Source organism: Cavia porcellus, unplaced genomic scaffold, assembly GCF_034190915.1.
Source record: "Cavia porcellus strain 051 isolate PalLab524CR breed Dunkin Hartley unplaced genomic scaffold, mCavPor4.1 scaffold_11, whole genome shotgun sequence".
In the NCBI taxonomy this organism is placed as follows: Eukaryota; Metazoa; Chordata; class Mammalia; order Rodentia; family Caviidae; genus Cavia; species Cavia porcellus.
The window spans coordinates 76,115,391-76,129,358 of NW_026947494.1; the positions used below are offsets into that span (position 1 = coordinate 76,115,391).

The 13,968-nt window shown below is 41.8% G+C and overlaps 1 protein-coding gene across 3 annotated transcripts in view; it reads left to right on the forward strand.

The window, feature by feature from the left end:
- The window catches only part of Atp6v1h (ATPase H+ transporting V1 subunit H), a 162,415-nt gene extending 148,856 nt beyond the window's left edge, over nucleotides 1-13,559 (forward strand). For all 3 annotated transcript variants that reach the window (XM_003465991.5, XM_013148483.3, XM_013148482.3), the window contains one exon: nucleotides 13,238-13,559. In XM_003465991.5, the coding sequence (XP_003466039.2) occupies nucleotides 13,238-13,298 (61 nt within the window). In that variant the 3' untranslated portion in view covers nucleotides 13,299-13,559. The remainder of the gene's footprint in view (nucleotides 1-13,237) is intronic.
- Nucleotides 13,560-13,968: the final 409 nt, after the last annotated feature.

The window sequence follows — 13,968 nt, forward strand, 5'->3', positions numbered from 1 at the left end:
AATAAACATAACATTACCAGATTTAACATTCTCCAGAATTAGGTTAGAAAATTATTTCTTTTGAGTGCCTGGGATTTTCCACGTTATTCTTATGACATCTTTAGTGAAGGGAGTTTTGAAAGTATATCATATGTTTCATGTATCTTACTAAAAAAGCAAATGTAGCTGGAGTTTTTATATCCATCCGTCTATTTATCTCAGGAACAGGGACATAGCTCAGTGTTGGACTGCTGGCCTAGTGTTCTGGAGGCCCTAGGAATGACTGACCATGCCACCTTAAAAGCAGTTCCAAGTAAGGATGGAATTTTTTTTTTTTTTTTTTGGTAATAGAGCTGTGTGCTCACCATCAGTTAAGGAGGTTACAGTCTCCCAGGTGCAGGTTCTGCCTGCCTGTTAGGCATGTGTCTTGAGGCTGTACTATTTATTTTTCTGGACACTATGTGCTATTTCATTATAACTGATTTGGAAACGTCAGCATAACAAAACCTGAGATTGTTGCAAAGTGTCAGCCTAAATAAATGTTTGGAAGAAGTGGATCTTGAGTAGTTTGACAGTAAAGAAAACCCCAAAGGGTAATGGAATCTGTCCATTTTTAAATTAAATACAAAATCAAATACCAATTTCACACTTGGGTGCCCGGGACTGTGGTATGATGCTCTGTGAATGCAGTTCATGTTTTGATTTTGCTTGATTAGGATCAGCTTCTTAGTCGTACAGATTCTTAAACTTGGTTTTGAACAATCAGTAAAGCATAGGTGGAAAAAAGGCTTGTCTAATAAAAAGTGGTAGAGAAAAATGAACTAACTTGCTTTGCTTTCATGGCCGCCTCTCTTTTCTCTATGAGCGGAGCAGTTACATTTGCGGTCATTTGGTGTAGGCTGTGGGCAGGTATGTGTATGTATGTCTTAATAGTCAATCTAAATAGAGATTAATGAGTAGGCCAAAAACTAGATAAACATTAAATAAACTTTATGTTTATTCAGGGATTTAATTAGGTTTTTTAATTACTTGCTTGGTTTCCTGTTATGGAATATTAACCAGAAACTGCATTTTGATGGGGGACAGAAAACCTCGTGATAACAGAAATGGGTTGACATGGTTTTGCTGCTATTTAACATCGGAGGAGTTGGTCAAGAAAAAATTGTGACAAGCCTGTCATCTTAAAAAGATACTTGTAGATATAAATTTTGATGTAAATATTCAACTGAATTTTTATTAAACTTTAAAAGAATCATGCAGTGATGAAGTAGTTACTTTCACCACCCCCACTCCATTAAAGCTTAACATTTGTCTTTTCTTTAAGTAATGAATTCAGTAGAAAGATGCCCACATGCTAGCATGAGGGCCAGAGGTCTCCTGAAGGATCAGGCTTCTGAGTCCTGCTCTGTTAACAGGGCTCCACACCTACAGGGAGATGGCTCCTGGGTTCCATGCCCTGTGCTGCTAGGAGCTGTGCGTCTCTTACCTCAAGGGCTTAAGAAGAGGGTGAGTGCTGTGGTCGCCTGCAGCAGCTCCTTGGAGGGCAGTTTTTCTTGCCTTGCTAACTATCCCAGAAATGTTTTATGAGAAAACATTTCAGTGTATGTACACTGTTGTTCTGTTGTATCTAGTTCCTTTCTCAGATAAGGAAATTAAGGGAACATTGTATATAGCCTCCAGTTTAAGTTTAAGTATGGAAAGGAATACTTGTTAGATAATTCCTAAGTGTAAAGCTGGGAAATACGAAGTAGAAGATGAGACATACTGCAGAGGGCATGAGGGCAGTGACAGAACCTTTACCAGTGTCCCAGGAGCTTGGAAGCTGTGTCTGAGGAGGCGGTGCATAGGCCAACTCAGGATGGGGGAAAGAGCTGGAGAAGATGTGGCTGGTGTGTGGGGCAGACTTCTGGGCAAAGACAGTCCGGGCATGATGCGTCTGGGAAGTCACAGCTGTGTCCCCACAGGCGAAATCAGGAGATTTCCTCTAGTGGCTGAACTGACACACAAAGGCCACCTTTGAAGTCACGCACGTTGTCTTAGTATTTGAGGAGGACTTAATATAATCATATTAACTTGAATCCAAGTTTATTTTTATAGTATTTTTTAATTAGTACGAGATCTATTTATCTTTTATGTGATCTGAATGCTACACACTGACAAATCCACAGCTGACTGTGAAAGAACCAGGCTCCTCCATCCTTCTGGTACCCAGCTGTGAGCTGGAGTTTTCATCGTCCTGGTCGTGATGGAAAGGGGAAGTACAAATGAAAAAGCTTTCTTGCAAAGCCTTCTTTTCTTGTTTGCTTGTTTTACTTTCTAACTGGAAAGATTTCAGTTGCTGAAAAGGTTTAAGACTAGTCTGTATGATGAGGTAATAAAATGTTGTTTTACAGCATTAGTGTGTGTGCACGCTCTTTCTCCTGAGCCTGAGATGGTGCAGTCTGACTCTTGAGCTCTGGATACTGCAGCATGAATTTCTAGAGGAATGTTCTCACACATGCTGTGGTATGGTGTAGCATATGGCTCATATTCACATTTGTCTGTTATTTTTACCGTTGTGCACTAACAAACGTTTTGTCTAACCCAGGATCACATATTGCATTTTACTGTTGTGTTAGGTTTCTTTCAACAGAATGGTGCTTTGGTTTTCTTAATGTTAATATTCTTAGACTACACGGCAGGTGCTTTATAGAGGCCTCTCAGTTTGGCTTCCTCTCACGTTTCCTCATGATGTGATGTTTTTGGTAGGTTCCCTGCAGAAGGGATATGGTGTCCTCCTCAGTTCCCATTAGTAAGCTCCTGAGTCAGTTTGTTCGGTTACTGATTAGGTTAACTTTGATCATTTGGTTACAGTGGTATCTTACCATTGTAAAGAAACCTATTTTCCCTTTGTAATGAGTAAATAATCTGGGGGTATATTTCAAGATTGTAAGTACTTATACGTCCCAATAATTCCTCACCCAATTATTTTAATATCCAGTGGTGTTTCTTTCACTTTTTGGCACCAGGTTTTGCACTTGTGACCCTGTGCTTGCCGACACTGGCAGACACTTATGCCGCTGAGCTAAATCCCCAGCCCTCCATTGGTGTTTCTTACTTGAGTGAATTATTACTATAAAGGTCACAAAATGCCATTGGAATTTTTTTTTTGTTAGAAATCTAACACCTCTTTAGTTAGTCTGTATTCATCAGCAGATAGGAAAGGGAATCTTAAGCAGAGATAATATAATGGCTCAACGAAGAGTCTGGTCAGGGCTTCTTCGTGGAGCTAAGGAGGCAAGAACGGCAGGGTACTTGGCATCTAAGAGCCTAGTTTTGGGAGCTAGTGAAAATTTTCTCTTATTTCCACTTTTCCTTTCCTTCGAGTGCTAGTAATTGGTACTTAGGTGCTAGCAGGAAAGGAGAGATGGAAACAGAATGAAATTCTTATTTTATTCATTTTAGGTAGCTATCTTGGGGAAAATGTGACTCATTTTCAGCTTGCTTCCTATCTCAGTTGTGACTTTCTGAAAGCGATACAGCTTTGATTTCTTTAGGATGTTCTTATGATGGACATAATAAAGCTATTAGAAAAAATTCTCTGAACTAAGCTTTGCAATAGAAGTTAGTACTGGAGCTTATACTTGGGATAATAAGGGTGAGTGTTTTCCCACAAGAATATGATTTTAATGGAATCATTATGCAAACATATACTGAAAAATACAATTTTAAGAGTAAACCATAAGATATTTAAATTACTGTACACATTTGTTTTCTTTAGTTTTCAGGTATACATGAATGAACCATATTGTTTGATAAGATTCATATGCTCATGACTAATATTTTAGTATTGCTAAATACTAAAACATTTAGTGTAATTTTTAAATTCTACTTTATTTGTCTAAGTTTATTCTGTGTACAAAAGAAAATTTTGTGTGTATGCTTACATGTATTTATGTGTAGGAATAAAACAGGAATGTAGTGTAATTGATTCTACTAGTGAGAGTACCTTAGTAAACCAAGATCTATGTTTTTATTCTTGTTCTTTATCTTCACTAGTAATTATTTCTTTGTAAGAAACACCACCTTCTCAAGTTAGCTTAAATATAAGAAGATACATTATAAGGCTGTTGAGTATCTCTTAGGTGAAGTTGTCGCTGAATGTTAATTCAGCAAAACGTGGAATCAGAAAGCGGGCAAAAGCAAAGCAGCAACTTTCCAACTTCCCTGCCCTCTGGGCCCTATTTCTCATAATTATAACAATCTCCATTGCTCTTGTCTGTAAACTGGCCTTTCTGCTCAAGCCCTCATCATTGGTTGCATCAAAGCAGCTGGCTAATAAACTTTTGTGTCTTAATGATTTTCCAGGTTATCTTTCTGTGTTTAGCTAGCTCAGTTTGAGTGTGTTCTTCCCAGTTGTTGTGGAAGCTCCAGTCTGGCCTGTAGATTGGCAAGTTTCTCTCCTTTACCTGCTGAGCTAAGCCAGGGTGGTAGGTTGATATGGACTGGTGTAGCGGCTGAGGTCCACTCCTCTGAAGGGTTTTGAAAGATGAACAAAGAATTGTATTTAGACTAGCCACACCCTGTAGGATAGTTCTCTGTGTGACCTTCCTCCTACTGAATTCCCGCGCCTTTTCTTTCCACTTCTGGTTCTTAGTCATGACTATAGAATATACTGGTAGTGCAGCATCCTGAGAAAAAGAGAGCTGGCCCGAACAGCCAGGGCTCTGTTTCCTGTCCCCTGAACCTCCACTCCAACAGGACATCCTTCAGTACTGAACCCACCAACCAAAACATGTATATTGGTCTCTGGTGTACTGGGACTAGGGTTTGAAGAAAAGAGATGCTGTGTCCAAAGATTTTCTGTCCCTGTGATCCAGTCTCTATTTTTATGCCGTCAGCAGACCTGGAATCACAAGTATGGATTGTGTGAGTTATTAATTTATTCATGTAGTTATTCAGCAGGTGTTTTGTGCCAGACCTTGTTAAACTGTGGTGCTGTATGTTTCTGTCCTCACAGACCTTAATAAACTAGTGTAAGAACTGGCACGGACAGTGATAGCACAATGTTGCACACTAAGATGGAACTGTGCACTGCAGCCCTTGGGGGAAAGATGAGTGAGGCATTCGACTTGGTGAAATCAGGAAAATGTTCTGGAATTAACTCACTCAATTGAAGCTAACTCAAATGAAGAGGTGGAGGAGCATACAGAAAGCATCTTGAGGCTTCCATGTTCTTTGTATGCTCTCTTGTTAGCTCATATGCAGCACCTAATAAGTATGGTTGAATTAGTAGTGTTTCCGGAATGGACAAATAGCAGGAAGAACTGCACAGAGTTATACTGTATACAGCAGTACTGCCCAGAGGAAATACAAGGGGAGCCACAAATGCAAACCAATTGAGAAGTTCAAAACTTTCAAGTAGCTTAAAAAATAAAAACAATGGCGAATTTTAATGTTTGTTTAACCTAATATATCTACATTGTTCTTTCAACAAATAACCAATGTAAAAAGTCTTAACAAGCTATTTTTTTCACATCAATTCATAAAAGTCCTGAGTGAACTCCATATTTAGTGCAGCTCAGCCTGGCCTGGCCCCAGGCCAGCTGTCTCTTGAGGCTTAGGATGGAGTCATGAAGAGGCGAGTGGAGACAGATGAGCTTGGTGATGTCAGGAGCCTTTCTCGTCCCTTTAAGGAGTGCAGATATTAACCTGGGAAAGGTGGGCAGCAAATGGAGGACCCTGAACAGGAGAGTTTTGTGAGAAGGTTTGTGCTTCTCAGCGTCACTCTCCTGACTTGTAGCAAGATTAGAGGCAAAGAAACCAAGTAGGAGACTAGAGAACCAATTTAGACATCAGTTGAATGCTTCATAATAATGATAGCTATGAAGGCAGGGATGAGAACCGGTGTTTTGGGATGCTAAAAGTATAGAACTGACAGAAATGATTTGATTATTGAAAAGAGCTGGTGGTGAATGAGTCTGTCAGAATGACAATTAGGCTTCTGACTGCAAATGGCTGCTTCATTTACTAATGAATGAATTTAGATGATGAAACAGGGTCTGAATGAAAATAAGGACATTTTTTGGACACACTTAATTTGATGTCTCTGTATTAATATCCGAGGAGAAATCCAGAAGATGAAATTATAGACTTGGAGTCTAGGAGCAAGATGTGAGCAAGAGTGATAGCTTTAACATAATCAGTGGAGTGGAAAGTCGTAGAAGTGTGTGAGATTAGTCTGGAAAGCGTCTGTGAGGGCCTCGCCACTCATCCCGGGAGGTTTTGGAGTGAGGCTCCTGAAGGTCTCTGCAGTGGAGGAGGGGCCTTGCTTTCCATCACCTCCTCAGAAGGATGTTTGATCCTCAGAAGGTGAAAATCACTGTTAGAGACCAGACCAAAACATGTAAGGGGCTGATAGGAGAGTTTTTATAAAACAAGATGGAGTAGAAGAAAAACTAGGGAACTCTAGAGAGAAGACTGGCACATTAGAGGAAAACCAGGGACATGTGCTTCTAAGCGGAAAACAAAAGCAAAAGGGGTATTGCAAGGATTGAGTAAGCAGTGAGCAGTATAAAATAGAGCCTAGAGGAGGAGGAGTGAGAAAAATGTACATTGGATGTGGACAGCAAGAATGTCAGAGGTGCCTGAGCCCTTGATTGCAATACGGGAGCCAGATTACAATATGAGGAGGACGGTAAAGGGAGGGAAGTCTTTCCCTTCCAGAGGTCTTTCCTTCCAGAAGCTTCATTGGAAAAGGAGGAAGGAGGCCTGTATATTGTGTGGCCCTGAGGTGGGGACTGGATTTGTGTTGTAATTAATTTTCAAATAGGAAATGTTTTGGTTTCCATGCTACCCACAGGAGTTAGAGAGGGCAAGGAGAAGAGCTAAGGGCTGCTGTCAGTGGAAGGAAGATGGGGCCTGTCTGCCAGGGAAAGAGGAGACAAACTTTCTTGCTCAGGACTTTTAGTAGATTGAGCAGGTGCTTAATCTGGACTAGTTCAGCACATGCATGCTTACTGAAGTGAATTGGTAACCGAGGTCGATAGGGTGGAGTAGACAACTGATGCTGAATGCCTGTTTTCCTCATGGACAAATATTTAACTTTTTGTGCTCTGAACTTGTAATTTGGGGGTTGGGGCTGAGACTCCATAGGACCGGGAAGTGGTGCATTTCCTTAGGAATGTTTGGTGTCCCCCGACTCTTACCAGTTGCACACTGAGTGTTATAAGTAACAGGTGAGGATGGAGAAAGACAATCCTATTCCAGAATATGGGAAGGAACAGGTCAACATTAATTAGACACCAAAGAAGCACTAATCCGAGACGGACAGCTTGTCTTTATTTTTCTCTTACCGTTAGGTTTTGCTGTTCTAGTGGTCATAGATAGGAAGGCCCAGGCAGAAATGGTTAAATGACCCCCATTTATGGGACTCATATTTGAGCTTGTGTCTGTAACCTCAGAGTCCACATTTGGTATCACTCTGATGCTCTTCAGTAAGGCTGCTTGGGCCTGGCCTCGCAGTGCAGGAAAAGTGCTGCCTAACCAGCTTCTCAGGGCTTCGCTTTCCGTTTAGAAGCACATTTCATGAGTGTCTGTTCTTCACTCTCCATGTTCTTCTTCTTCTGTGCCCTGAATTCCTCCCCATTTTTATATCAATTGCAGTTTACTAGATGATTTCTTTTGGCCTCTTTTCTGCTTTTGTTCCTTCCATACCTCTGACTTGTATGCATAAAGGCTGTAGCTATGTATAATGCTCATTGTGTAAATTAAAGTCTCCCAGTGGAGTGGTATTGTATAGTCATAATGAAATTAACTTCGTATAAACTGAGCCTATTGTCTAATGAATCCAAATAGTGAAATTATAGATGAAAAGGAGGTGGTAAGGGAGAAGTGTTCATTGGAGGTATAAGAAAGAAAGCTTCCTGTGGGTAGTCAGGAGCAGTCGTAAAAGTGGGTTTGCCATGTGATTCTTTGCCCAGAATTTTTTATGAATGAGTAGAGTGCAAGACTCTGTCCACTGCTCAGGGTCACTCATCACAGGTGGCCTTGCAAGCCCAAAACAACCAATTGAGATTTGGGTTTTTAGTGTAGGGTTCAAAAGTAAAACTAGTTACTTAGTGTTCCTGAATTCTTCTCATCAGCCCACAGCCCTGATACAGGGAGGGCTGCCACCTTGGTGCCTAGGAAGTTCTTTTTTGGGAGCCAGAGTTCTTAACTGCCTGTTCTTGTCCTGCATCTTCACCAGATTTCCTGAGCTTGCTGTACATGTTCAAGCTTAATTCTGCATGGCTTGAGTTAGGAGCTGTCTTGGCTTGTTGTCCCTGCTGTTTCCTTTGTGATGCCTGCCAGCTCAGCTCCAGCTCAGGACCTGTCCCTTGCCAGCTGTCTGTTTACTGGCTAAATAGCTAAACTTCCCTTCACAAGAGGGGAAGTTTCGTTACCACTTCTGGGGGTACTCAAGATTTTCTATATTGTTAATGCTTTTGTAGTTCTGGCCTGGTAAAAATCACAGCCTTTCTGCTCACCTGCATGGATGAGAACTAGAAGGGGCACAAGTGTTAGATGAAATATCAGGTAGAAATTGGGTCAGAATTCTGTAAACAGGCCTTTGAGGGAAGTTTCCAATTTTTAGTATTTGAAAAAAAAATCTGAGTTCTGTTGCCATCTGACTGGATTTGTTTGTTTGTAGGTAAGCTATTATCCCGACATAATTTTAACCCCAGATTAACTAGTCTAGGCACATGAATTTACCAGTGTGTATCTAGCATGGATACTAACTAGTATTTATATTTAAGAGAAGAAGGAATTGAAAGGATAGGGCTAGCTGACAATATAGCAGAAACCTCAAATAATGTAGCTTAAAGCCCCTTCTTCCTTTAGGAGTTTCAGGAAAACTATTTACAGTCTCTTGAAAGTAAGTATTTTTCAGCTCTTATGACCTAGGCATTGCCAAGAATTTTTGTTTTATTGTATGAAATATTCATCGCAGTAGGTGTACTTCTTTTAGTATACTAAGTGAAAAATAGCTAATTGTAGGTTCTATTTAAATAAAATTCATTTTAATTTGAAATTTTTTCACAGAGAAGATTGGTACAGTTGGTAAGTCCATTAATCACAATCTGTTGAAATGTGTATCTGGTTTATAAATGTAAGCAAAGCTAATTTTTCCTCTTACCTGTTTTTGGGGGATGCTGATTGATCGTCCTGTGACAAGGGCGTCAGGCAGAGGCTTCACTGCAGTGCTATGTGGCTAGGCTGGTGGCTGTGTGGAGAGTGGGCCTCTTCCAGGCACAGGAATACGCTGGGCAAAGAGGAGATGGCCCTGTGGTAGATTCGGAGAAGGGCGCTGGTGAAGGGGAGGACGGAGCCCGGAGCATGGGGAGTGCCCAGGCAAGGAGAGCTGTGTATGCAGAGACACTGAGATTCCAGAGAGCCTGACCCTCTGGGCAGTTGGCAGTGGTTCTGTGGAGTTGGCATCTGATCACGAGGCCCAAAATAAAGCTGGAGATCTGCATAGTGACCAGGTGCAACAAGCCACCTTTGCTGGGCTAAGAAGTCTGAATGTTTTCCTGAAGGCAGGGAAAGCTGAGGGGCAGCAAAAGCAGTAACAGTGCCATCTCAGCAAGACCACTGTAGAGAGTGAGGGTTAGTGAGGAAAACACCAGTAATGAGGCTGTAGTTCCACCCGAGCCATGCCTGAGGTGTGTGTCAGCGAAGCAAGGCAGCTCAAGGGGTGGCTTCTGTGTAGTGAGGACGCAGAATCTGTGGGCCCCTGAGAACAGCTGGATGTGAGAGGGGGAAGGCGGGCATTACGGCTTTGCCAGAATTGCATAGGCTTTCTTTTCCTGGATGTAGCTCATTGCAGGTGGTTGTGATTCATACTGAAGAAACAACTCACCTGAATGCTTTGGTTTGTTATGGTTTTAGCATATCTTATGGAGAAATGATCCTCTAAACAACACATTAGTAGGCTACAAGGTTGATTTAAAAGCTGATGTAATACATGTTCTACTGTGTATCATTAAAATAATGAACTACCCGTCTACTGATTTTTTACTATAGATTTAACTGAGTTATGTTAGAAGCAGACTGTAACTAAAGGTGATTTTACATTTTGAGCAATCCATGCAATATATTAGTTTAGATTATGAAGTAGTTGGTAGGTTTAAACTACTGATATCTTTGCTAGTGATTTCAGCACATTCTCCTCAGGAGGATAATGAGTCCTCTAGGGTCTAACTCCCTATAGGATCTCCCAGTCCTTTTGTTGTGTTTCAGAAATTGAAATTGAACCTGGCCTCTTTGGTCTGTGCTACTCCCCAAGCCCTCTTTATTTTTAAAGACAAGGTCTGGCTCAGTTGCCCAGACTGGGCATGAATTTGTGATCCCCCTGCCTTGGCTTCCTAGCCTGTAGGCATGCCCCACCATGCTTGGCCTTTTTCTTTTTGTTCTTTTTTTTTGTTTTTGGGGAGCAGTGTTGGGCGTTCAGACACTGGGTATCTCACATGCAGGTGAGCGAGGTACCCTACCCCTTTCAGCTACTTTTCACTGAATAATTACTGATCTTTTATTCTGGACACTGTTCTGAATATTGGAAGAAGGTAAATCGGATCCTATGACAACCGTCAGGCAGTTATTGTCTCATGGTCTAAATGTAATTCAAGAACAAGGAGTCTCTGGTAAATCTTAAATGTGGCCCGTGTTTACACAGTATCTTTGTAGTAAGCACAGCTTTCCTTGTTACACATTTCTTTAACAGAACAGATACCCCCCCCCCCACCACCACCACCAAAGGCATTGTAACTGGCTCTGTATGTCACGGTGGTCACTTAGGGGCATGTTCTGTATTGTGCCCATTGCTCTTGGTTGGAACTACAGCCCTGTTTGTGTTTTTCCTCCAGTGTTTCCTCTCCAGTTCACTGAGCCTCAGTTTCCCCCGAAAAAATTTCCCCAGGAAAAAATTGAAACTTCTTAGCGCAGCAAAGATGGCTGTTTAATCTGGCCACTATGCAGATAATCAACTTTGCTAATCAGGAACTGGCAGCTTTAAAAGAACAGGGGCACTTGCTGCCGACCTAGTGCTGTTAGTGGCTCGTCATGTTGCATGTTGTGACTACATGGGAAAAATGAGGAAGCAGGTGAAGCTGGCTGCCCTAGCGCCTCATGGAACAGATCACGGAGCCCTCAGTCAGATCCTGTCTTCCAGGCCGAGCTGGCTCGAGGTGCCTCGTAGGAACTGGAGACCGGTTTCCATTCTCCATCGAGGCGCACTTTCTTGCAGTATACCTGTGGGTCCCTTTATGTGCTGTTTTGTACTTGGATTTTTCCAGAGGAAAGGAACATGTCTTCAGACATCCTCTTCAGAGATGTTGGGGTTCTAAAACGATTTCAGTTACTGATAAAGTTAAAAGAGAAGAAAAATGTTACAATTCTCAAATTAGGCTTCTTAAATAGTGCAAATGAAGATTGAACGTTAAACTCCTGTAAATTGTTGATATAAATCAGGTACCTTTTGAATGAATTATAAGTTGTATTTTTATTGTTGTCTAGCAAAAAGATTAGTTCACTTTAATAAATCTCTTCTTGAGTCCTTTATTGTAGATACACTATAATTGCCAAAGTAAGATCTATCAACTTTTCCTTTGCCAGACAGTAATATAACTTTAACTTAAAGAAACTAGTCATGGTCTCTAACTATTTTCTGATCTACAAAAACAAGAGCAGTGCTGTCTCCAGCACCTTCCCAGCTCTTCTTGGAGGCTGGGCAGCCCCACACCACAGTATTGGGGAGCGTGGGATGAGAGCCCTGGCCACCTGGGAACTTACTTTGCCCGTATGTGAATAATTGACATTTTCTGAGACTCTGGTCACTTCGTTACTTAATGAGAAGGTAACACTCACCCATCTATAAATACGGAATAGGGTAAGGTATGAACATATCTTTAAGTTTTCATGATGTCTTGTCATAAAGAGCAGAACAGAACCAGGCACTGGGGCACACAGCTGGTATCGTAGTGCTCTGGTAGATCAAGGTTGGAGATTGCAAGTTTGAGTCTTGCCTGGGCAACTTAATGATTTAGTGAGACCCTGCCTCAACATAGAGAATTTAAAAAAAAGCTTGTGGATATAGTTCAGTGTGAAGGTCAGGGTTCAATCCCTAGTACAAAAAAAAAAAAAAAATGAATGCAGTATCCATTCTCTGTTCTCAGCCGTAGACACCTGATATGCCTGGGGTCACAGAGGGTTCCAAGGCAGCCTTGGGTTCTAGGAATATTCATTCGACTCCAGTTCCCATCCCCTGCCTTATCTGTGTGGCATCTTCCCTTGCCTAGTGCCAGCCGTACCATCTCCCATCTTTGCCATTCTTCTGAGCTGGCTCTCAGAGCAGAAGGTAGAGTAGGTGAGAAAACATGTGGGTTGCTTCTGTCTGCCTTTCTGGCAGGTCTGTGGGAAGGCGGACCCATATTTACCAGTAGACTCCAGGGTATCCAAAGGTTGGTCACTGGTAGCACTTACATAGCAGAGGCTGTGGGGCCAGTAGAAGATGTAAGAAGGGACAGCACCAACCTAGTGCCTGCTGCTTCTCTGCTGTTTCATCTGAAAAGAGGGAAAAGATGGCTTGCTGTCCTGAAATTAACAGCAGTACCTGGGTGCAGTCTAGAACTGCAGGTCCACATGCTGCGTGCTTACATTGTGCATGTTCGTTGTTTTCTGAAGTACAGTGCAATGTGAAGAGTTCCATAAATGCTACCCTGGTTGCCCCTTTGGGATAAGAATATTGCTTCTTGGCTCCGGGGCTGCTGCACAGCCACCAGGCTGGGCCAGTCCATAGAAAGTCTGTAACCAGAAACCCTGGGCAGTGCTGATTCTTGATGAGACTGCCATGACTTCTTTTCGTGTGCTCCTGTGCTCATCCCAGTCTGTGGTATGTGTATTTGGTAACACTGGGAAATGTGTTTTTCATGTATGAAGCCACTGGAATCATAATTGAGTTTTGAGCAGTAACAAACAAGACCTTTATGTGAACAAGATGGTAGACTTTCCCCGAGAAGTGTGTCCCCATGTCTTGCAGTTCCTCCTTTGTGTGTGCAGTGACTGGCAGGTGTGTGTCACGTCTAGTTTGTGTACAGAACAGGAGTAGAAATGGTCCACAGATACTTTAGAAATTTGGAAAAGCTTTGTCTTCTAGGGCTATTTCGTTTGTACGTTTTACATCTTTAAAGTGCTTCTTGGTTATTGAAGTTCTAATTTGCATTGTTATATTCCTGTTTTCTAGGGAATATCTTGGTAAACAGCTCCAATCTGAGCAGCCTCAGACTGCCGCTGCCCGAAGCTGAACTGACCTGTGCACCCTTCCCCTGTCCCTGTGCCGGAGCCTGGAGTGGGAACCTCAGTACTTAGAGCCAAGAATAAATAAATGTCACTAATAATTTTCTTCTCTTGTGTAACTTTTCTCAGTGCTAATTTCCAAAAATAGTGTGTTTGCTTGTTAAGTTTCCTTTCTAAGGAAAATATTACTGTTACATGTACTGCTTGCAATTTCTGTATTTATTGTTCTCAGGAAATGAATATAATTATTAAAGAATTCTCACTCCAAACGTGTCCATTTCTCTTTACTTACTCCTTACTTGGATTTGAACAAGAGTCATCTGTTGTTCCTTTTTGCACAAAATTGAAAGAATTGTTGCAAAGCAGTAGATGACAGGTATTTTAATATGTTATGAGAAATGTGTCCTCAGGTGACACTGTCACTGTGCAGACGTCACAGAGTGCACCTTCCCAAGCCTGGGTTGTCCAGTCAGTCACCTGTCCTGGCTGGATGCGAATGAAGAGATGGAGGAGGCTGTTACTGGCGAATGTGGCGGACAGTGTGCTTTATTTTAATAACAAAAGGAATGTGCCCTAAAATAATGATAAAGAACATGGCAAATACACAAACTGGTAACGCAGTTGCTTAAGTGTTGTGCATTGTGTAGTCGTATGTGCTGTAGTTTTGTCCGACTGTGT